This window comes from Oxyura jamaicensis, chromosome 19 (genome assembly GCF_011077185.1).
Source record: "Oxyura jamaicensis isolate SHBP4307 breed ruddy duck chromosome 19, BPBGC_Ojam_1.0, whole genome shotgun sequence".
Classification (NCBI taxonomy): Eukaryota; Metazoa; Chordata; class Aves; order Anseriformes; family Anatidae; genus Oxyura; species Oxyura jamaicensis.
The window spans coordinates 9,324,697-9,349,324 of NC_048911.1; the positions used below are offsets into that span (position 1 = coordinate 9,324,697).

The following is a 24,628-nucleotide window of genomic DNA, read 5'->3' on the forward strand; positions in this document are numbered from 1 at the left end:
AGACTGACTTAGCCATATATCTCTTAGTCAAAGGGAGAAAATGAGCTATTGGAAGAGTTAATTCCATCTAATGCAGCTTAGTGTTTGCGCTCATTTTCCCTTGTAAACAGATTTAGCTGTCAGAATTGTTTCTGTTTATGCTTCTGTTGCACAGCCCTTTCACAAACCTCTTTGTGCATTGCCTCATGTTACTGAAACAAGCCACTAGGTTTCACCAAACTGACATCTCTATCTAACAGCCCGATCTGCTACTAAGGTCATTCGGTACTTGTTGAGAAACACTCAAGCATGTTTTTTTTTTTAAATAGGCTTTATATGACGCATTTGTAAATCATTATCTGTTATCCTACAAGCTCTCATCTGTCACAGTCTTGAAATATTTCTGTGGATGCAGCAGAAATTGCATGGACTTTTAAAATGTATTCCCATGTAACCGGAATGTATGCTGTTTATGAGCTTTAATAGCTGTTTTTAAAAATAAATCAGTATCAGTATACATTTTATCACATGTGCATTCATATCTGTAGGATCAGAAACCCTAACATCCCATTTATGCTCTGGCACTGCAATAGTAACAATCAGGACAATAGAAACCCATTTTTTCTTTTATATGAGTGACACCAGAGTCCTTTTTGCACTGCTAGATAAGACACCGTGTTCTCTGCTGCTCAAACGTCTGTAAAGCTATGGAAGTAAAAGGAGCTGTGGCATTTTTTCTGCTTACAACCTCCTTTATAGTCTTCATCTGACTGTCGTAACATCCAGTTCCCCAAAATGTGTTAGTTATATCAAGGATGTAGGGCACTGCAGTTGTCTGAGGACATGAGTTAATAGGGCATCCTCCCTTTTGCTTATTCGTGTTTGAAATACAGTGCTGCACAGACACCTCAGTAGCTGTCAGTTGCAGAGAGTTTCAGCTGAACAGGATGGAGGAAAACGTCAGCACCTTGGTGGCTGACTTAATGCCTTCATCCCCTTTTTTAAGCAGCAGCTTTCCTTCAACTTAGGTAAGTTACTGTTTTTCTCTTAGGATTACTCCTAGGTTCAACAGGGACTGTTGGATTCCAGGACACACAACGTTGTACCTACTGCATGTAAGAAAGCATTTCATTTCACATGCAACAAACTCAGATGATTGTAGGTTTTCAAAGATACAGCTTTCTTGATAGAAAAATACAATGATTTATTAAGGGCTTAATCTCAACATCAACATAATCAGCAAAATGTAAAACTGTCTTTCTCATAAATTCCTCATAACCACACACATCTATAAACTAATCAAGATATTTCTCCTACGTGCTGGGAACAATGAGCAGTCTCAGTAACCTGGGAAGTGAATGGGTGTTGTCATGAAGGTAATTTCAGTAGATGGAAAGTAATATATTTTTCTTTGAGGTTTCCTCCACATAATAAAAAAGAAAAGGCGTGGAGAAATCCTAACTACATGGAAATAGATTATAAGGAAGCAAATACCATGGGTATTATTTGAGTGCTAGATGGCTACTTCACTTCAGAAGACTTTAAGAGGTAAAAGATAAGAAAATAATCTGAATTTATCACAATCTCTAAAAATCTTATATCCTTTATATTATAACTTTAAATGCAAATTGCATTCAACTGCAAGAAGGGAAATAATGTCCCAAAGGCATTTCAATTAATAGCTGTAGTTAATTACACTCATAATTTTACTTGTACGACTAATTATAATCAGGTTTTATGGATATAAATGATATTAAAAGCCTCAAACCAGGGGGTTATTTTTAGGAAATTTAAACTTTATATTGAAAACTGTGTGTTCCCATTCTCAGTGGTTGGCTTGGATGAATTGTATCTGTGTTCAGACAATGTGTGGAGGGCACCAACAGGCAAACCATCCTGGCTTTAGCCAGCCTTGCCAAGGTTGCCATGCCCACTGCTCGTGCTGCCCTCTTACTCCTGGTGACTTTTCACTGCTCCAGACTTTGATTGCTTTTTAACCTGCAAATGTTTCAGGTTCAAAAACCCCAATGAGGGTTTTAATAATTAAAGATTTAATAGAGGGGCAGCATCTCTCACAGCTCCATTTAGTTTTGGAGTTTGGAAGAAGAAGACCTTTGGCAACATGGTTTGGGTTTGGGCTCTGCTAAGTCTTCCGTAACGCAGCAGCCCTAGTGCTAAGCACAGTTTGAAAATGGGTGCAAATAAGAGGCAGCCCATGGTGGTGGGCACTGGCATGCATGTCCCGGAGGTATTGTCCTTCTCCAGCAACACAGTGCTGCCAAGCGCTGTCTAAAAGCACAGTGGAAATGTCACCTCCCTTTACTGGAGCCATCAGTTCCCTCCCAGCCCAAACCAATGTTTGCTACTCCGGGGGCATTTTCTTATTGTTTGATGTTTGCTGCCATGTTTCTACCACCCGAAGCCACGGGGTTACAATACCTGAAATGAGACGGAGAAGTCATGGTGGTTTCGATGTCTGAGATAAGCCACAGCTGAGGTCTGCAGTAAGGGGCTGCCATGGATCTAGCCGGGGGCTCCCCTCAGCCTGACTGGAGGGGACCCTCAGAAAATGGCCGCTGGCTGCAGTTGAGGCCTGCCAGTGCCACCCCCTGCACAGCCATTCTGAGAGGATATTTACTTTTTCCCCCCCCCCCCCCCCTTTATTTTTTCCTTTTCATTTCATTTTGTAAGTGGCAGAGCTGTCCTACCAGGCTTTTGATCCCAGCTTTGGTGGCAGTGGGTGCTGCAGCCCACCTGCCCGCCACACCGCCATGCCCACCTCACGCTGGGCACAGCCCCAGCCCGTCCGCGCCACCGCTTCCCACAGCCTGTGAACGGTAAAACGGTGAGTCATTCCTGTCTGCAAAGGAGATTACAGATGGGGAAATAATACTGACAGATCAGTATGTGTTTTTCAAAAAAAAACACACCAGGCTGAGCACTGCCCCGGGGGCTGGCTGGGTGTCCCAGTCCCATATGGACATCCTGGTGCCTTTGGCTGCTTCCTCACAGCACACCTTTTTGTGTTGAAACAGCCACAGTGACTCTCACCTCTTTTGTAAGGCACTGTAAGCAGCAAGCAGCAAATGCAGCATAAGAGCAAGGCAGTTTTCAGATCCTTCTTGAGGCATGTTTCTGTGTGTGACGCTTCTCCCCTGAGGGTCTTGGTTGGTCCCCCTGTGTTGGTGGGGAGCACCCCTCAGACTGGGCGACATGGTGGGGATTCTACAGATTCTTCATCGTGGATTTCTTTAGTGCATCTTGACTATAAATTTATTGGCTTTTACACAAATACACATACACACGTGCACAAACAAATAATTTGCTCTGACATTAAGCTTTTCTCACAGCTACCTTTGGCCTGACAGAGCTATTGTGGCATTTGTTTCCCAGCCACTAAATTTTCTCTAAATTTCATGTCATTTGTAGTGTTTAGTGGAAGAAAATCACCAAGTACATTCTTAACTCAGTTCAATAGAGCCTTATGTCTTCAAGTGTCACCCTTTTCGGCCTGGAGTGTTATCCCCTGTGCAATGTACAATGGCAGAAAATGGGCCTCCTCATTTCAGGATCAGAGGTGGTTTATGTTACACCTCATGCTAATGCACTTATTAAACTTTAAAATCAGTCTTTGAAGTTAGTTAAGCTTTTTTTTATTTTTTTCTTTTTCTTTTTTAGGGTAGAGATAGAGGAATATTTTACATGGATCTGCTACATGGCATTCATTTAAATGAAAAACTTCTAGCTGTGCGGGCAAGTGCTGTCTTCTTTCCTGTGAAGTCCACATCTAGATGGATGAGGGAGGAAAGAAAAAAGCTGAAAGCCTGGAAAATTAATTCTGTATCGAATTAAAGTTCATTTTGAAATTTTGTTTGTCAGCAGGAAAGCGGTGATCATACAATGAAGCTGGCAAGTTTGTTAAAATCTGTTGTAGATCATGTAAATAAGGTTCTTGTGAGTAATGGATAGGTTTCCATGTCTTTTTGTACTTCCTGAGAAAATACCTTGCTGAAAACATACTGTATTAAGATTTTTTTATTTTTTATTTTTCTAGCAGCCTCCCTCTCCCCACCGATTGTCACAGAGTTGTGAAGCTGGGCCTGTTCTCATGTGGCAGATCTGCTACTCCATCTCTCAGACCTCCAAAGGCAGACTGAAGAAGGCAGACCTCCTCCAGATCAAAGTCTGATCAAAACTGCTTTGGATTTTTAGAAATGGAAAAGACCTGCCAAAGTCTGGTGAGTTCCTAACTGTTGTTCAAGCTTATGGTTGAATAGACTCTATCATGACAGCCATTACAGGCAAACCCTGAGCCATAATGCTGCTACCTCCAAAGGACAGAGTTCTCATAAGCAGATCTAATTCCAGTCTTGTGGTAATCTCCCAGAATGTTTTGTGAGAGGTCTTCACTGTTGAACATGCTGAATTCATATGTCCAATGCTCTGAAATGGAAATGGTAGTCTAAACTGACAAAGCCTCTGCTTGTCTGTTTTCTTTTATACCTAAAATACACTGCTCTAGTGAATTTTAGTTTTCAGTATTGTTTCATTTTCTATTATATCCCAGTTTTTAGTCACGTAAGCTAAATGGTCTTCAACTCTGGTCCCAATATATGTAAAGTGTATTAGCATAGTTTTGTGTTAACATCTCTCTAAGTGGGAAATTACTATTCTTTATGGGTCTTCCTAAATACCTGTATTCATCCCCCAGTCCTTTCCTGTAATATCACAGCTTGGCTATTAGTTCTTCGGGAGTTACTGTAGTTGCCTATTTTCTTTGCAGTGGAAGATAGTTCATGCCAAATTTAGTGCTGATACAGTTCTTGAAAATCTGTGCCTGAGGTTACCTGAATAACAAATTGCTTTTGCATAACTGTCTTCACAAAAGAAAACTAAATGTCCTACTTCAAGCTTTCCTGTCTTTTACTGCTTTTAATTGAACAGCTTTTGCTGTCAATTTGTATTGATTTACTGCATTAATTCTAGTCCTGTAATTGTCATATTCAGAACCAGAACAGCATGTGTCTCTCTGGTTGCAAAGAGCAGCCTCTGACAAAGAACAAATTGAACTAGAGCATTGACACAGATACAGATTGTAGCTCCCATGGGCCACTGCTGTTTGTGCTGCATGCATCTTACCAATTCCCAGTTTGAACACAGATGATGTTCACAGATTGGCTTGAACTTGTGAAACCTTGTGAGGTTTAGACTGCTTAAAGGCTTCTGTCATCATGACCCACTGTAACAGCTGAGATAAACAGATGTACATTAGTGTCTGAAAAGTCTAGGTATATGGACATGGAGCTGTTGTCAGGGAATCCTCAGGTAGAGGGGATTCATAATCTATATTGCAAAAATGGAAATGTATGGGACCTCCATGCTTTAATTTTTATGAAACAAAAATATCATATACTACAGCTATGTGGATCACACTAAAAACATAAAAACATGAGAAAAATAATAATCCAGAATAGAAGAGGGCTTTGCAGAGTATGCACTTAGTAAAGATATGCATAGATAGACTGGGAGCTTAAACAAACTTTTTTTTTTTTTTTTAAAAAAAAAAGTGATTTATTGAGAGCAATTTTAATGTTCCATCTGCAAGGACTTTTACAAATACCTAGAGGGATTTTGATGTTGTTTGGTTGTGTTTTTTTTTTTAAGATTTGGATTTACTTTTTGGAGGAAGAATTGCAGCTAGACAATATAAAAACAAACGACGACAAAAACCTGCATTTCCCTTTTCTTCATTGTCAAAGAATTCAGATGCACTCAGTAAAAATAGTTGTCTATTTAGATTTTATTCATGCTGGGGTTTATGCAAAAGTGTACTTATAGGGAACTAATCTTTTCAGCAGATTCTTTTTCATTTCTTCCTCTTAGTCATCTTTTATTATGTTTCATAACAAATAAGAACCTCCCTCGTAGTAAGTAACTGCTGTAAAGTAACTGCTCCTCAGTATCTGCATCATAAACTGAGGCTTAAAATAGTGGGAATTTGCTCTGGTGAATTACTGGCAATAAATGGCAATTGACCCAGGCGCTCTTTAGATTTTGTGATCAACCTTAAGGGAGCTGCCTGTGAAATGAGAATTATTTAATAAATTTAGGAAATAATCTGAATGAAGAGGGATGATGGGCTCTTATTCAGTACTCCTAGAAGATTCAGGGGGCTTGTTTAATGCAAAAGGCATTGTTCTCAGTGGAGGCGGCCTGAGTAGTATTCACATCTCTGGCCTTTAAAATAGGAGATCCCAGTTCTATGGGACTCAATGTATGTGATTATGCTGTATACGATGTTGCTCTAAAACCCTGAAAGAACAATAAAATGTGAGCCTTTCAAAATACGTCTTTTTATTACATCTTGTAAACCAACCTCAAAACAAAACATCTTCCCTCTTAATTTCTTGGCACGTTCTGTACTTGCAGGATGTTTAAGGATGTAATGAAAATAGATATCATAGAGATGCTCAACAGAGAGAGATAAGTAGGTAACTTGTACAGAGGTGAAGTTATACTGGGTAAATCCATGGTACTGTTTCCTGAAAGAAACTTGACTGGCCTCTACCTGATGGGCTGAAAGTGTGCACCAGGTCTGGTTAGCAAGGTGCTGTACTTGAAGCAATTTTGTCAGGAGAAGAGTGATACTCTGATGACCAATATGAAGTAAAAGCTCCAGAAGCCTGTTGACATCAGAACCATCCCACTGTAGTTTAAATTCCTCCCTTCCCCCAAACCACCCTGAGAAAAAACAAGCCCAACCCTTATTCTTGTGGAGAAAATAGAAAAAAAGTCACATTCCTTTTCTTAATGGATGTTGTGTGGGTTCTTCTTCAGCATGGACAGAAGAAATAAAAACTCAAGGCAATGAAAACAGTAGGTCTGTTCAGTTTTAATCTTTCTTTTATGTCTGCTTCTCAAAAGTTTTCAGTTATCTAAAAATACAATTAGTCCTAACCATTCCTCTAAATGTAACAAGGTGCGTTTGCTTTTACATTGTTTAAGCTTATATTATTGATTGTTAAATACGAAAATATTTTTTCTCCTTTGGTGCTCTGTGCTTAGTCACACTGTCATGATTTTCCTGAAAATGACTACATAGCCATAGCGTAGAGTCATCCCTGCAAACATTGCTCTAAAGAAAGTAGTAAAGTCCACTAGCGTAACATTCTATTTTGGCATGGCCAAAACCTAAAATTCTCAAAGTAGCTGCAACGTGTTGTATGGCATTAGCTAAGAAAACAGTCAGTTACGTTTGTTTTCAGAATAGTACAAGGGAATCCCATTTCCCAATATATTGAGCTTCTCTGTAAGTAACTGGGTGAGATCTGAAGAAATCAATTCAAATCAAAATCTTGCAAAAACTATGACTGTTAACCATATGTAAATATTTTACAGGCTTGTTATTCTAAAAAAAAAAAACATGTGGAAATATTCACACTGAAATGTTCAAACTGAAATTGTAAAGCTTCTAAAATGTGATATTGGAAAGAGAGTTTATTTGAGCTGTCCCATTTTTTTATGCAAATGAAAAATATAAAGGAGCATCAAAGTCTCACGCTTCAACCATGGCTTTCTAAGAGAGAATTTGCACAGATGTGCAATTGGTATAGGCGGATGAGCTCCCCTTTTTGCTTCTGGCACATCATATCTGCCATGGGCATCCTGAAATAGGATGCTGTACTAGTCTGAATAAATACGCTGAGTAGAGAAATTGAAATCCAGAATCAGTAGGTTAGATGCAAGGAATCCAGCATCCTTACCTAAGAATTCACTTTAGATATTCTGAAAGAAGAAGGTGGAAAAAATGTGGTAGTACAGATGAAATTTGTCACATCTCTAGATAGAATGACCCAAATGTTGCTCAATTGTGTGAGCATTTTTATGCTCTGTATTGTACCTTCATATAGGACAATGTAGGCATGATAAGAATTACCCGAGATGTTTGTCTTCCTGACTTGCAGTGTTGAAAGTAAACGTACTCCAGACAAAAACCTTCACAGGCACTTAAGAACAGATTGCTCCAGAAAGTCCTCCATAGAGCTTGTAAAGTGTCCTTCCAGTGTTGTGTTACAGGATATACAGAAGATAATCCATCCTAATGTTTTCTTTAAGTGTTTTTTAAATTAGAATCTTCAGAGTTTTATCTTACAGTTCCTTAGAAATCTTGTAATTAAGTGCAAAGGATTTAATTTTTATGTAATAGCAGCAACAGGAGTTGTTGGTTAGTGTATGGAGGAAAAAAAGGTAACATTCTGTATTCAGATATAATTCAGGAGTTGGCAGTTAGAGAGAAGACTTGATAGAAAAAACAACTGGCCAAAAAAAAAAAAAAAAAGTGAGAAGTGTTCACTGGAAAAGAGAGCTCAGGATGTACGTAAGGATCAGGACCAACATTAAAACCTTAGCAGGAGGCAGGAGGGTGCTGGCACTGGACCAATACACATATCGTTCATTAAGAAACTGAGCGGGCCGAAAATTTTCAACCATGTATGTTGAGTTCTTCCCATCAAAGTGAACTGTTGAGAACTGAGAAACCTGCAGACATTGGAAAAAATAAAAAATAAAAATGTTATTTTCCTGTGAAACGCTGGAAATTGTGATATTTTATAGCTTCAGTGCCTTACTCTGTGGCATTGTTTTGAGCTGTATGGATGCACTAAATCTTGCAGGAAACATCATGATGGAGGCTACTGCCAGAAGCCACCAGCTTCTTTTAACCTCGGAAATCACGTGGGCTTCCTTTCTGTGTGAGCTGAATGCTTTGTCCAGCTCAAGGACTTCATTAGACCAGTCCTCCTGACGCACAGCCCTGTCCTTGTCCGTCACATCACAGAGACACAATGTAAGAGGGCTAGGATTACGTGCCTCATTTCTTTCCTTGCTCCAAATTTCTAACAGCTTAGAAGTTGGCACAGAGTGAGCAGATGCTCGCTCCTGTGTACCATGTGGCTTAGCATTGTAAGGGGCTGAGCATTGCCCTTTGACTGAAGTGATTGTAAGTATACTGCAAATAAGGAACTAAAATAAAATTGCTGGCTCTTGCCCAAATAGTATTGCTCAGAATCCACTCCAGGACATCTTAGTTGTTTAACTGTGTACTCTGTCAGCTGAACAATCTATATTTGAGAGGCAGTCATGATTCAGTCTCCTGTTCTTTGTAGGACAAAAATGGGTTGCGTACAGCTGATGCTGATAAATTCCAAGTTTGGACTCTGAATTGTTCTTTTCTGGTATCCTAATACTTATAAGACAAGAAAGGCAGTGAAATTTGGGGCAAGCAGATGAATACAAGGGAAGTACTCTTGATGAAGCACCGAACAAGGTGTTTACCTGGGGGGTTATTTGGTTTTCTTTTAATGTCATCATTTCCCCTTCCTTCCCCTTTCCTGCCATTTTCTGAGAGATGATTTAACAGGGTTATAAAGTGACGTTGTCATAACTGGCACTAGAGAGTGTGTGGGTTTAGACTAATGCCAAGCATATGTGTCTGTCATAGCAACAAAGCATTGGAAAAGGTTCTTCACTAAGGGGATGGATGGGCACTGGAACGGGCTCCCCAGGGCAGTGGTCACAGCACCAACCCTGCCGGAGTTCAAGAAGTGTTTGGACAGGGCTCTCAGACATAGGGGCTGATTTTTGGTTGGTCCTGCGTGGAGAAAGGAGTTGGACTGAGAGCCTTGTGGGTCCCTTCCAGCTCGGGATGTCCTGTCATATTCTGTGCTGTGATTCTCTAAGCAGTGGAGCAGCTAACAGGTCTATATTAAATCACTTGAGAGAGCAGGTAGGCTCAGGGTAAAATCACTGCAAGCAGATCTTTCAGAATATCCCTCTGTGACTTACCTGGAAAATACTGAGCTCAACCGGCTTCTCAAACACTGTCCAGATGACACCCTCATGGCAGTCGGGAGTGGTGAGGGAGCCCTCATACCGATAGTACCTCCTAAGATCATCTTCAGGTGGAATAAGGGAACTCAGTGGCAAAGGGTCCATCTGTGATATTTTCCCTAGGCAAAGCATGCAGAAATGTTGCTTTTAACACGTGCAGCTGAAGGTATTGTTCACACTTGGCTTCAAATGCGTCTGCATAATGCCTGTGTAAAGCCTCATCCCCTGCTCTCTTCCCACGCTGACCGGGGCAGCCACCCTGCATTGCTTGTGGAATCCCTAACTACCATCTGCAGGATCATACAGAGCACAGATTATGAACGCCTCTTCTGATAAAAAAAAAAAATATCTTTGTTAAAATGTTCCTGTGCATATTTTTCTTCACACTTTGCTTCCTTCTGCAGAAGAAGAAATGCTCGTTGTGGTGCTTCAGTGTCTGCACATAGGGAGACCTAGATTTCCTCCTGCCTGCAGTGCTCTCACTACCTGACAGACTAAACTTTATCCTTCAGCTTTGAATTTCCATTGACAATCTCTGCTACAATTAGAACATCATTGGATGTTGAATTACTTTGTGTGCTCGAAGTGTATATATACGTTGTTTTTGGAACAGCCCATGTCTTACCTTTGTACTGAATGTTATCTAATTCGCTTATTAGAGTTGCGTAGTTTTTATTTTCTTCGTCAACCTGAAATGGAAATATTTTTATTCCATATTGTGCGCTTCTGAGCAACAGGTTGTTTTAAATGAACTATGAATAAAACAGACGAGAACTACAGAGCTAACAGCAGCAAACAGAATGTAGGAAAAGTTAAAGGAGTTAAGGGCTGCCACTGCACTTCTGTAGAAGTGCGAAAGGTTTAGGAATAACGTAACATTGACACAATCACTCAGCCAACTTACCAGTACACTTGAGGTAATGAATTCGAATTTTGGCCACCTACCTTTATAAAGAATGCTAACACGGCTATCCCGTCTGAAATTTTCTTTGCATCTGCTATATCCAAAGCATCTTCTCTTATGTGGACAATGTGAAGCTGTAACAAAATAGTCGAGGCCAATTATTTGTTATTTAAGTGGAGCCTGCCTGCTTCTCTGCACTTATGCTGTAGCGGAACCAGAGATGCTTTGTTGCTCACAGGCTGGGGAGAGACAGTCCAAGGCTCTGAACCTACCAATCCATTCGTACCAGCACCAGCAACCTGTCTGAACTTGGAGAAAATATTTCTGTTCTCAGTTGTATAGGTCAATTCATGGGTACAGTCCCAGAAACTGATATATAGTCTGAATAAGCAGCATGAGAGGGTATTCCAGCTGTACAGATTTCAAAATATTCCAAAAGGTTCTAAAATTGCAAATTTGTTATCTTTTCTGTGCCTTTCTGTGCTGTATGAACCCAATAGGTTTTCCTGTGTGCTCTGATTAGTAAGCAATGTGTCAGTTCTTTATTTCCACCGTTGGGCATTCATAGGAGAACTGGCCCCTGCTTTTCTTCCTATAATATCTTAAAAATACAGAGCTAGAGCTCTTGATCTATGGCCAAAACCCATAGACAGTGCCACCTACCTCCATAGCTTGTTTTTCTCCATCTATGCTGTGCTCTGACCCAGGAAGGTAATGCGGCATGTCTTGGACTCCCCAGTGGAAGTGAAATTCTATTGCTTTGTATTTTCTTCTCAGACCTCCACCTCCAATTTTAGGGGATGTGCCCAATGTTATTTTAACTGGAGAAAACAAATAAATAGTTTAAAAAATATATTCAAGTCACACATTACTTGACAAAAGAGATGCACGTTCCTGTGATATTTTCTAACTAAACCACCATCATGTGTAAAGTACATCATGTGTTTGAGACATCTGGGCTACGCTTAAAAATATGACTTATTGAGTTCTCTACATTAAGGCCAGTACTTTTTTTTTTTTTTTTCCCTCCAGGGGAGATTGTTTTGACCTGGGTTAAAACCCTGGAGATTTCATTTTGGTTCAGAATTCCAAATGAGCTGGAAGCTTCTATGTCACTTAGTTACTTGACGTTTTTATCTGTAAATGCATGTTAACATATCTTTGTTGGATTAGTTTATTGAGGTTGTAAGACCTTTGAGACACTGACCTTTACTGTCTGCACATCAGTGAACATAATGATAATCTAATCTCACATAGAGCTTCTAATTGCTGCTGTAATTTAAGCAATAGCGTTGCCAGTGTTCTCGTTGCAGCACAGGAATTGGTTACACTTGAAAGAAATCTAAAAAGCTGAGATGAAAACCCTGATCTTTTTGCATGTGTTGAGAAAATGAGAGTTCTGACCTATCTTTAAGAATATAATTCTGTGTGTAAAAGACATTACTTTACACAGTGACTGTGATAAAGAGATTCGAAAACATCATTCTGTAATGCAAAAGTCACTAACCCATATATTAGTGAAAAATCAGTCATGGATTTTTCTTGTGGTTTGTCAAAATACTGATGCTTTAAACTAGAATCTCTGGTTTTGAAAAATCTCTTCAGCTATTTCTGTACCTACCTCTCAATTTTAAGTTACAAATATATTTAGCACTTGTGACTTCCCATTTTAAGAATTTGGCAGGTGAAACAACGCATCTAAGATTTTGATATAGATATATATCTATAGATAACTCTTAAAAAAAGACAACCAGTGTTTTGTTGTATGTTGTTGTTGTTTTTAAAGTAATTTAGTGTAATATTGTTGAAGCATCATCATTAATAATGCCTCTAGCGAAGATGAGGAAGTGAATCAGTGTTGAATGGGTTCACGGGTTTACTGCTCGCTGATTCAATGTTTACTGAATCAGTAAACAGCTGATCAACAACCTCACATTGCGTTACTTCTGCATGTGAAGAAAACAGGTTGAAATCTATAAAGATTTCAGCTACTTGTTTGAAATATAGGGATACTGTCTTCTTTCTTCCTTTTAAATAGCAGTAGTGGTATCTAACAATTTTCCCAAGACATGGAAGAAATGAATGGAAGGTTCAGAGTGAAGGCACAAGTCCTGTAAGAATGTATTAGACGGTACTTGCCTGTATGTCCATTGTTCTCTATGTTCCATTTGGAAGACCCCTTCACATCATAACCTTCAAAATTCAGTGGCTTCAGGCTCTTGTCATAAATGACATCTTTGGTGACAATATTGATAGGAGACTGATAGTTTCCTTTGCAGGTGCCATCTACTACATGCCATTGTCGAGGATCTATTTAAATACAAAGAAAATGTGTTTTTTTTTGTTGTTGTTGTTTTGTTTTGTGTTTTTTTTAGACTGCAAATCCTTGATAAAGCCAAAACACCCAACAGATATTATACTCTTGCTTGGGAAAATGAAGATATCTTTGAAAGAAAGGTCTTTGGATAGTGGGAATTTAAAGAAACTTTCTTAGCATAGAATTTGTGTAGATTTGAAAAATATTAATATGCTTCAAGAATGTTCTTAGTAAGGAAATGTGCACATACAAATGGCTGTAAAATAAAAAGGCAACTATCACCGAAGTTAGCTGGTGCTAAGTTATGGTGATAAGTTAACTTTCATAACTCTGTCCTTAAGAATCTAAACAGGTGTCTATACCCAACACGCTGGAATGATTATCTCTGGATTATATATTTCTAATTGCAACATCATCCTTCACTGAAACAAAATGAGTAGAGCAAGCCCTGCTTTTTTCAAAATACCCCTCTTTAGATATTCTATTTAGCACTTCTGTTTACATACAGTACGATCGTGCAGAGTTGTATGCGTGTTTGCATTATTGCTATAGAGTCCTTTTGCAAAACAGAAGAGTTCAAACACTAACGTGGTTACAGAAAGAAATAGTTTATCAGTACCTTTACAGGTGGGCTGTTCATCCTTCTGCGACTGATAGCACCAGTGGTGTCCAACTGAAAAAAAAATCATTCATTCAAAATTAGATGAGTGAAAACTGCACAGATTGGCCCTCCAAAAAGCAGATGTGAAATGGATTCACAACTTGTGATCCGTAGGGAGTGATGAAGTTGTGACTGGCCATACAGTTTTGTCAACTTTTCAGTTTTGCCTGACCAATTTTATTAGGATAAGAAGTCCCAGTCTCATCTCTTAAATATAAAAACGGCAATGGCTGGTAAGAGGTGAGTGCTTTGCTTGTAAATAAATCTTTAACATGTTGCTAGAGGTTTCTTAGCAATATGGAGCTCACCATCCAGCAAGTCCAGCTGGTTTCTAATATCAAATACTGCAGAAGAGACCATAAAAATCCTGCAGCCAGCAGCTCTGTCCTTCTAGTCTTAAATGAACCACTTTACACCTGTTGATACTCCTTCCAAAAAGTGTGCTAGTATTAGAACTCTGGTTGGGTTGTGGTTCTAAATAATTTGTTTTTGAAAACTTTGCTTCAGCAGATCCTTGAGGCAAAGGTTCTGCACCTGAATTTACGCAGTGTTAAAAAAAATAATTCTTATCTGTAGTTGCCATTGTTTCATTTACTTGGAAATTCACTTCCCTAAGATGATGCGTCTCACTGTTCCACAAACAATTTTAAAAATACCTTGTGCATTAAGAAGTTTTAAGAAACAAAGGGTCTCATTTTTCATAAGAAATGAGGAATGCTCATTCTAACACAGCTGTGATCCCCCACAGAGGGTTGCAGAATTTTTCAATAGAACATCTTAATCTTGCTTCATTGTCACCAGAAATGTGAAATCCAGAGGAAGAGAGCTGGTTTAAATGAACTCTGAGTTGATCTGCTTGGGAAAGTAAGGACTGTTTTGTTGATAGCAGCATGTTTCAATGGTTATTTATGACAACAATACATTGTAAATGGATTTTAATGGAATAGTTCTCTTTGCCTATTTATCTTTGATCAATAACAATTCAAAAGCTATAATAATCATGATTAATATTATAATTTCTGTTTGTCTGTTATTAGCAAATGACATACAATTTAGTAAGTAGGCTAATCAATTTATAGGCATTGTTACGGAGTCCTACATGTTGTTACACTGCTAATTACTGTAATCTGTGACCTTTTATAACATATCTGCTAGGCTCATACCTGCTTTTAACACCTTATCTTCACATAAATAGCATAGCAGTGCCATTCTCCTATTTAGTATTTAGAAAAATTATAAATAGAACCTTGATGTAACGTGGCTAGCAGTACTAACAAAGACAGAATCTTGGATGAGCATGTGGGAATGAATTTAATCTTGAAAAAATTGTACTCTGTAAGTTCATCTCTCACAAAAATTAAATTTATGCTGAAAACTACAAATAATGTTGACTCATTCTAGTTTAGCAAATGTTTAGTAATATTGAGAAGAAAAGCTAACAAAGCATACTGCTACATTCATACTGTAAGAACTGTATTGATTTCTACATTGTCGTTCCATTAATATTTTGTCATTATCAAAAAATTGGTTTCATCAAAGTTTTGTGGGTTTTTTGACACACTTCTAAACATATAAAAAGCTTAACTTTAAACCTGTCATTTCTAAAATTGATTATTGCATTTTTTCAGGCCTGTGTACACAAGCCCGTGGCCAAACCTTCAGCGGCACAGAGTGATTTCTTATCTTCACTGGGAAACAGTAAAACCACAAGTTCCAAGCGCAGAGTGTCACCCAGTGCCTTAACCGATATTTTAATCAATAAGTGCCTAGCAAATACCGGGTAAGCCAATCTTCACAATGCTTGATTAGATTTCGTAAGTGTTAGTGTTTGCATAGACGAATGACTGGAAACAAGTTTATGGACACTGCTTTAGTCCAGTGGCTAGATTGTAAAAGCATATGCATAAGCTTCAATATATGTATATTCATAAGCTTTAATAGTCTCTGCGCCAGCACCTTGTGATCAGGAGAGGGCTTTTTTTGCAGGTTATATGTGCATGAACCTTCAGGGGAAAAAGCACTGCACTGTGGAAATGACCTGAAGTTGACCAAATGTTCAAAGATGGTAGCGTTTATGCAGCACAAGAAGTTAACCACCTGCGAAGATTTTGCCTCAGACTCTTTGGGATGTGAGTTAGACCAGAGAGGAAAATTGTGAGGTGAGAAATCAAGGTCACTTGAGGTATTCCGACCTGTTTACTGTAAATCTCAGAACAAGGTTTACTGTTCTGGGATTGTATACTACTTTGTACAATGAATTAGATATCAATGTACTACTGCAGTGCAAAGTGAAGTTTATGGTCAATATGATTCACAGTTAGGAGTAAGTGCAGCAAGTACATTGTTCATTGGGTGCAAGGCTGTGAAGTTTTTAGACTGAGTGTGGAAGCATGAAAATCAAAGAAGACCAGGGGAAGCAGTGAGTGAAGATAACTACTGTCAAGTGGTAGTGTCAGTGGTCCTGATACAGTGCCTCCGTAGCAGAGGAGTGAAATGGGAGTAGATTATGGAGCCTTTCATTGCCGAGTCTGCGAAATATCAACGAAATAGAACAGGACATAAATTCAGTAATCCTTAAAAAGGAAATCCTTAAAGCTGTTAAAACTTAATAAGTCAATTAAACATTGCAGAATTCCTGAGCAAATAATGAATTAATATTTATTGTAAATGAGACCTTTTTGGGTGGTGGTGGTGTAACATTAGAGAACAGGATGTTTGGTTAGATATGACTTGGGAAAAAACAAACTGCCATACCCTGTGTCACTTACCAGGAAAATTTGTATTTGTATTTTGTTTGACTCAGGTGTGATTCCTCCCTACGTATACTGACCTTGCATTTACAATGGTCCTTTTTTTCCTCTGGACTTAGTTTCTGAAGCAAGTAGGAAAGATACTTGTCACATCCAGTCAGTTGTCTGTGGTCTGAAGTATGATTATGCCCCAAGGTATGTTGTCTAGTCTAGTTTTAATTGTCTAAGCGGCTCCTGCCACTTCCCGCAGGAGACTTTTCCATAGTCTATTAGACTTCACTGTCAGGAAATGTTTCCTGTTTTATAGCTTACATTTTCCACTTGCTTATCTGCATCCCATCACTCCTAGAAATATCACTGAACCACCCTAAACAATTCTTTTCCCTCCCTGGTGTTTACAACATTCAGATAGTTCCTTCATAATCTGTAATTCCTGTTCTTGCTTCATCCATCCTTTGTTCCATCTCAAGACAACCTCCCCTTCACCTTTCTGCTGCAAAGTCTTTCCCCTCTCTTTCTCTGAAGGTCCTTTCTTGCATTCCTCTGACCCCCTGCTCTTTCAGTCAAACCTCAGCTCTCCTGTTTCTTTCATGTTGTTTATTTTATTGCCAAGAAGCATGCAGCTGAATGTTGTTGTTTTGTTGTTCGTTTTGTTTTGTGGGTTTCATTTGTGTTTTTGCAGTTGAGTGCTGAAACCATTGCTCTGATATCAGCTGCCCTGGAGGTTGTTATTTTATTAGCTTGTGAGTGAAGCCATGAGCATCCATACTTTACTCGGGACACAATTCAATACAAGACAGGATTTCCAAAAGCTCCTTTGCTTATTGACATTAGGTAAGGACTTTTTTGTTGTTGTCACCAGTGGAAGTAATAAAATACAGTATACGTACACATTCAGTATACGTAATACGCCTAGACTTAAAATTGCTGTGTTATCATCCATATCTGAGTCTTGTACTGTATTACGGATTTTTTGATTTAAGTCACAATGCACCTTATAATAGGTGGCACCTTGACTTCGCTGGGTTTTAATTTAGAGCAGGGATGAACTGGGCTGAAGGCCTCCTCTTCCTTCACAAAGTTCAAGACAGTTAAATTTAGGGAGTCTCTCTTGGCAAGTAAGCCGTCCTACTTATCTCTGCTTCTTCCTTGTCAAATTTACAACTGGTTTCCTGACTGAAGCTGTTTTTTGGCACCAGAACAGCTGCAAAACAATACAATTACGTATTGTTTTCATTTTATTGTAAATGTTTTCAATTGTTTTAGCTATCAAGCCTAGCTGGGAAGCCTGGGGGAAAAAATCCTTCAGTTGAGAACTCCCTCTTCTGTTCACTTACGCAGCTGGATAGAGGACAGTGCTTCTGGCTGGAAGCCAGGGTGTTAGCAGTTTGCTAATGTGCTATTGTGTGATCTAGGAAAAGACCCTTAAGCTCTTTGGACCGCGGTCAGATTGCCTGAATTCTGTCAAAGTTCCTAAATCTACTTTGTCCTACTTGTCCCCTGCTTACAGCCCTACTTGGACCTACTGAGCCGCTGCTTGGAAGCCCACGTGTCCCAGGCAGTGAGACAGGTGGTGCTCAGCATAGCTGAAAATCACCCTTCTCATTTGTCCATCTCCAGAAGAGTCACTAAAACAGTTTTTGACCTTCTGAATAAAGTGCTTAGAAATCTAAGAATTTTATATACTGACTGTTCGTTGTTTGTTAAACATATTTAATCTCTCGAAGTGTGGATAACCTTTGTGCCACCAATAATAGCCAAAGTACTGAGACAGTAAGGACATCCTCCATTGCTCTTCAGGTAAAATCTCTCTCTTTGACTGACTCCTTTGTTTGCCTCTGTAGATCACATCACGCTCTTTCAGCCACATCCTCTCTGACAATTCCTTGTTTTCTGAGACACACAGCTGATAGTGCTCCCACTGCACTCCTGCTTCTCAGAAAGCCGAGGCTGCCCTGAATGTCAGAGTTCTCATTACTGCTCTCTTGTCCACCTGATCCAAATTCATCCCTAAAGCCTGCTGTAAATGCTGGCTTTGCAGTGGAGGGCAGGCTGGCCTTTTCTATGAAAATTACAAACGCTAGTTTTGCATGCAGTGTATTTTTAGCTTTGGTTTGTGTTGGACTAGTTCTATTTTTAGCTGGCTTTGTGGAGCTTATTATCTTTAGTACAAAAGACTGAGCAACTTAAGAGCAAGTGGAATCTAAGTCTGTCTTCCTAATTAATGAGGTTGCTGAACACAAACTAAACGTACATACATCTGTCTATTTATACATTTTTAAGTATTACACATCCTTAGGAAGTGCCGGTCAACCACTTTGACAGGCAAAATCAGTTCCAAATGTTTATCTTTAGGTTTGTAAAAACAAACATTTGTGATCTATTCACTTTGGCCTGGAAATTTTATCTATATTTTATATAGACATACTTTATCTATACATAAAACATATGTATGTGCCTTCCAATCCATTGCAGAGACTTAGTTTTGAAGATAAACTTTATTGTAATAATGGAGCATTACACGCAACTACATCTCTTTTGTGCATGGTGTTTATAATTTGCACGTTTATACATAAATCACATGCTCAATGAGGTCTTAGTCTGTTATACACACAAGCTAAAGGAAGAATCTAAAGAGCTTGAGAGGATTCTAGATTTGCTCTATAAACACTTGCAAATTACTTCCTTTGTGTCAAAGAGCGAGGGAAATAATTTCAGCTGTGACCTGTGATACTGTCATAGCCTCTGTCATATATATGTGTCCTCATAAATTTGCTGTATCAAAAAAGGAAGCTGGCTTTTAACAAGAATAAAGTGTCCAGGGCTAAGGTGAATTGCTTCTGTGGGTATTTGCTTTGCCACAGAGGCAGTGTCAAACAAAATTCAAGAAATCCCTTTTAAAGTACTTTAAAAATTTAATTGAAACAAATTACTTTCTGGCTTTACTGTTCTCATTGTGGTCTTCTGTGCTGGGTTTATGATGACTGATCTTATGGCTAGAAAAGTGACTAGTAATTTAATACCAGGCCATTCAATACATTCTGTGTCTTATTAACAAAGCATCTCCTGCAATATGTCAAACAGAGGAAAAAAAACATACCTGCATGGAGACAGACACCTAGCTGAGACCTCACAGCTTGCCTTGGAGGCCAAAAGGTTTGTACTGGTTGCCTGGACAGCTAAGAGGAAGGTACCTCACAGCAGTCCCTGTCTCTGGAAATGCTTGTCTGCTTCCAGTTTTCAAAATCTAAATGTCAGGTCTGTGAAAAGCCATGATTCCACTTTTAAGTATCACCACACAACCTGCATCATATAAAAGATATTCCAATTCTTATGCTGATATCTTTTGCTGTAGGAGAAAGAAGAATAATCTATAAACTGCGGTAATGTCACTTGCCACCTGTGAACGGCTCCTGTGAATGGCTGCTACCATGTTCCTTTCCTTCCCATGGAACTGAGGTGAAGAGCAGCAGGAAGGCACCCTGGCTTGAATGCTGGAGAAGGACAAGGTGATGCAGCACATTGCAGTTCTGCATGAGGATCAGCTAAATAGTGAGTTAATACAAACAGTGACAATGTGGCATACTCACTCTGGTCAGGTCGATCCTTAAATTGAACATTAATTATGTGACTGGGTCCACTTTGTATATAGAAAATTGCCCATTCATTGCTTATCACTAGAACCAGGCTGCAAACTAGTGAACAATGTTATTTGGACTTGAAGCTGTGATGCCCTTTGAAGCATCAACCTAGTAGAAAGTCTGGATGCTCAAGAACTCCAGCTCCTACTGACTTATGCACAACACAAATAAAACAAAGCAGGATTTGTGTCCTGTGGGGTATCAGTCATTCACTGCTATTTGCTACATGCAATCACTCCTCAGCAGTTCAGGCAGTCACACATGGGGCTGAGGGTCAGTTTTTGTTTTCATATGCAGTGGAGACAGCAGAGGTGATCTTATGTACTTATCTGTGTAATTCTTTAAGAGGAAGTCAGGATCTGCAGATTGATTTAAATGACAGCAAGGTAAGACTGCACAGTACACACTCCTGAATAACTTCACATGTGGACTAATGTGAAAAGAATCAAAGCGTTCCTGTTCTAACACAAATTTGTGCAATGCAGATATATCTGGATGCCATACCTGGCTGGCTACAGAAATGTATAAAAGTTAAAAATATTTCAAGGTTTATTCCATATATGGGTTTAATGCTGTCTTGGAGCTGCCTTTCAGGAGTCTTCCAGTAATATGCAATGTTGTTTCTTTGCCCACTGAGCTTAGTTCCCTGTCTCCCTAAAACATAACAGGCTGTTACAGCTAATTAAGAGCTGTTTTCTTTCTCATATGCTGCTCTGCCACAAATGCTTTTCTGTCTTTTGCTGAATTTTAATGTCAAAGAGAGAATAAGAATGAAATTGCTGCAGTGCTCTGCCCTTCTGTGCCTTTATCATAAGCTATGGAAGGAAATAAGTGTACTCTGAGGTTATCGGATTTGCATCCTTAGATATCCTGGTCAAACAGTTCATGTCCATTCTTCTCCCATCCATAAAACCCCTCCAATTACAAGCCACATATAACGGTGAGTGTGGCAGTGGATGATCTTACCTAAAGCTACACCTCTGTTGACCGTAACAGTCCTTCTTATAGAGCTCATCTGCTAAAATGTAATTCCAGGTTTCATGCTAAATGGGAAAGTTTGTTAGTAAGTATTTTTCAGTTTTGAAGATAGTGAGCACAACGTGCTGTTACTGGTTCAGCACAAATGATAGAGCTAGAAAACTCTCTGCCATCTGAAGCCTGCCTGTGCAGTGTTTTGTAGCTACGTGGAGAGAGGAGAGCAGAGAGCAGTATTAGTGGGCATCCTTTGCTCTCAGTGCACGCTCAGCAACTTGCTAAATGTGACCTCTTGTTTCTTCTTGCATACAGTGGATCTGATGATGATGGCGTACACTTATATGTATGGACAAGATCAGGCAGACACAGATAAGGCTTTAAATCTATTTTGGAAGTTTGAATAAGACCAAGGAAGAAAGAGAAGAAAGCCATAAGCAATATATCCTGCATAACAGTCATAATTTGAGATCAAAAGTCAATCTGTACGGAGATAGAAAGGTGACTAATTTGAGATAATGCCATGCTCCATTCCATTCCTGTTAAAGCAGATTATTTTTCAGTAATGCATGGAGCTGGCTGTAACTCCACTAAAAAACTTCTAGACGGAAGTATATTACTGTCCTCAGCAATTGCTGTTCTCTGGATGGCACTGGACTGAATTTACCATTAATAAAACCTCTCTCAGAAGGTTTGGGATGATCCTTCTGGAACACTGTGGACATTTCACCTCACTACTGCTTGTCTAATAGCAGTTCCAGAGGGTCATTGATCTCTCAAAGGAATCAAGCAGGCCATTTGAGGTGCATCGATGCCCTGTTAATGGAATATGCTGAGATCCACATAAATCAGTGGATGAGATGCTGAACAGAGTTCCAAAACAGACAGTCTCTCTTCCTGCTGCTGGCTGGTCTCGGGGCAGGTGGCTGCACCAATGTGCTTGTTTCCATTTGGGAGCCTAGGGATAATGAGGCTTGCTTCTTTATAAAGCCCTGTAAGGACTATTAGGAATAATTTTTAAAAAATAGGTTCTATGGTACTGAGACAGGTCAAGGCTGAAAGCAACTTAAAAGACTAGCAAGTATCTATATTGACTATTTAAGTGTGGTGAATTGGCAGGCTACTCAGAGCAGAAAAAGCAGGCATGCTGCAGATATGTTAAATGAGCTGATAAGTGGGTATCAAAGTAGTTCTGAAAAGTGACAAAATAGAAATGAAATATTTTTTTCCTTTTTATAGAAAAACAGAAGCTTGCAATAATTTGGGCTGATGCTCAAAGTCACAGTTTCTTAAAATGTCTAGCCTTTAACTTAGTACAAAGTTTCCTGTAAAGCTTCTATGTTGGGAAGAGGTTTAAAAAGGAAGGTGGGAGGTGAGCAAGTTTCTGGAGTATTAATGACTGTGCCATTTGCCTCTATACTTAGGGAAGAAAGTGATCATGGTTAGAAAAAAAATCAATAAAAAATATTACATCCATTCTCTGTATTACTGCTTCTGTTAAAACACTAATTACAAACACTGATTTAATCAAACCTGTATGGGTTTTCTAAGTGATCTTTTAGGATCCTGTAATAAATGCCTTAACAGAGCAGTAAATTTAGCTAAGTATTAATTAATCAGTAATCATTTTCTATCAAGCAAGCAATAGTTGTAGACTTTGGAAGAGCAAAGGTTCTTTGTGTTTGTGTGTACCTGTACCACATGTGGGAAGCTTCCAGAGACAGAACATCTAAAACACATGGACTAAAGAAGAGGGGGATATTTGAACTGTAAGGTATGAATCTGGAAAAGGCAAGTTACCGAGTCATGGATATGGAGAATTAGTTAAGAACAGAGAAATAAAATGAGGGAAACACCCCTCTTACCCCAGTGCTTATACAATGTTCCAGGCACTTTCTGAGCACCTCAAACCTCTGTTACTTTAAGTCTGGCAGCTGAATCTTGAGCTGCCTTAAAACCATGTCCCTTTAACAGGCTCTTGGTGCAGTGCTTCCCTCTGATACCTCTGATAATATTGTATCTCTTTTTTTTCCCTTAATGCAGTCTAGTCTATTTTAGTGCAAACAATAGACCCTTCATTACCATTTAGGACTGCAGTGTTTATTTTTAATTTTGAGACTGTGTGCTAATATTCACATAGGAAAGACTATTTATTCAATGTTATAATACTGCTGATCTAATAGAAGCATAAAAATACCTTCTGTGTTTTACAATACTAATTATTGATTGTGATTTAATCTAGTCATCATAAGTGCGTACTGCACTTATGTACATAGTGCACAGAGTGCAGAAATAGATGGATCTGCTGGGCTAATGCAGCAAAAGACATACTGTTCTTTCTCCCTCAGTAGGCAACTATGAGAATTTAATCTTACAAATGGCAAAGCAATATGAGTAGAAATCTAAAACAAGCTATTTGAAATTTTAAGAAGTTTTTGGACAAAAAGAAAATATTTTACATGTTAATGTTTTGAATTTACATACGTAAGTAACCACAGAGATCAAGTCAAACCCCACTGATTTTTATTGGACAAGTAAGGCAACTAGAATCTCTAAAGGTGAAAAAAAACCACTCATTCATTCATGAGAGAAATCTATATTTGATATTTTCCCACAAATGAGAAAGGCAGAGAAACAAATAAAACATTCTTCATTTTTCATATAGAAGGACTAGAGAGTTTGCCCTGTAGGCACTGACACTCAGAAATAAATCATAAATAAGAGTAACCTTGTAATATGGGGTTAGAAAGAACAGGCAAGGACTTACCTACTGCCTCTGTCTTGAGAATGTGCACAGAGAATAGAACAAGGAACAGCAATTCCATTATCTTTTTTAAATAGGCTCAGTGTTGAAACCAGAATTGATTAGACTTCTTAGTATGTGATCATATTTCTGCTCTCAGTTTTATACTGGAGTAAGTAGTCCTGGACAGACCTGAAAGCCATAGCCAGGAAGGTGAACTCCTCCCCTTTGTAATTTCTCCAGATTTGCCCTACTCCTGATTTGCCTAAATTTATTCATTTCTCCAAAATGCATGGCAAAAGGGAAAGGGTTTTCTAGCTCTGAACAACTATCCTGTAATGAATAGCTAATACTTTGCAACCTATGCACATCTAGAAACCTTTTAGTAAAATGTTACATTTTTATTTACTGGCAGCTTTTTCTCTGACAGCCCACATGACTTTCAGATTAATTGTGAATTTGTACATTCAGTTTAGCATTTTGTTTCAAAAAAAGCCTATGAAACAAACAACCAAATAAAAAATCCTCCCCCCCCCCGCAAAACCCTAGCCAGCAGCCCTCCAAGTCCAGATTGGTGAGACTGAAAAATGGGATTTCTGCGTGCAGTAACAGGAAAGGGTAATTAGGTGGCATGCCAGCACTTCACTTACATAGGATTTTGCACTTAGTGAATTAACTGAGATTGCATTCTTTTTCTATTTCCTCCTTTCCTTTTCTTTCCTTTTCTTTCCTTTTCTTTCCTTTTCTTTCCTTTTCTTTCCTTTTCTTTCCTT

General features: G+C 38.9%; 1 protein-coding gene across 1 annotated transcript; it reads right to left on the reverse strand.

Annotated features, from left to right (window-relative positions):
* Positions 1-6,853: 6,853 nt before the first annotated feature.
* CA4 (carbonic anhydrase 4) lies at positions 6,854-24,073 on the reverse strand. The gene is made up of 8 exons (XM_035343061.1): positions 23,880-24,073; positions 13,708-13,761; positions 12,911-13,081; positions 11,435-11,592; positions 10,813-10,905; positions 10,493-10,556; positions 9,823-9,986; positions 6,854-8,517 (listed from the first exon to the last, which is right to left on the reverse strand). The coding sequence occupies exons 1-8, from the start codon at positions 23,935-23,937 to the stop codon at positions 8,329-8,331; spliced, it is 951 nt and encodes a 316-aa protein (XP_035198952.1). The 5' UTR covers positions 23,938-24,073; the 3' UTR covers positions 6,854-8,328.
* Between the last annotated feature and the right edge of the window lie 555 nt (positions 24,074-24,628).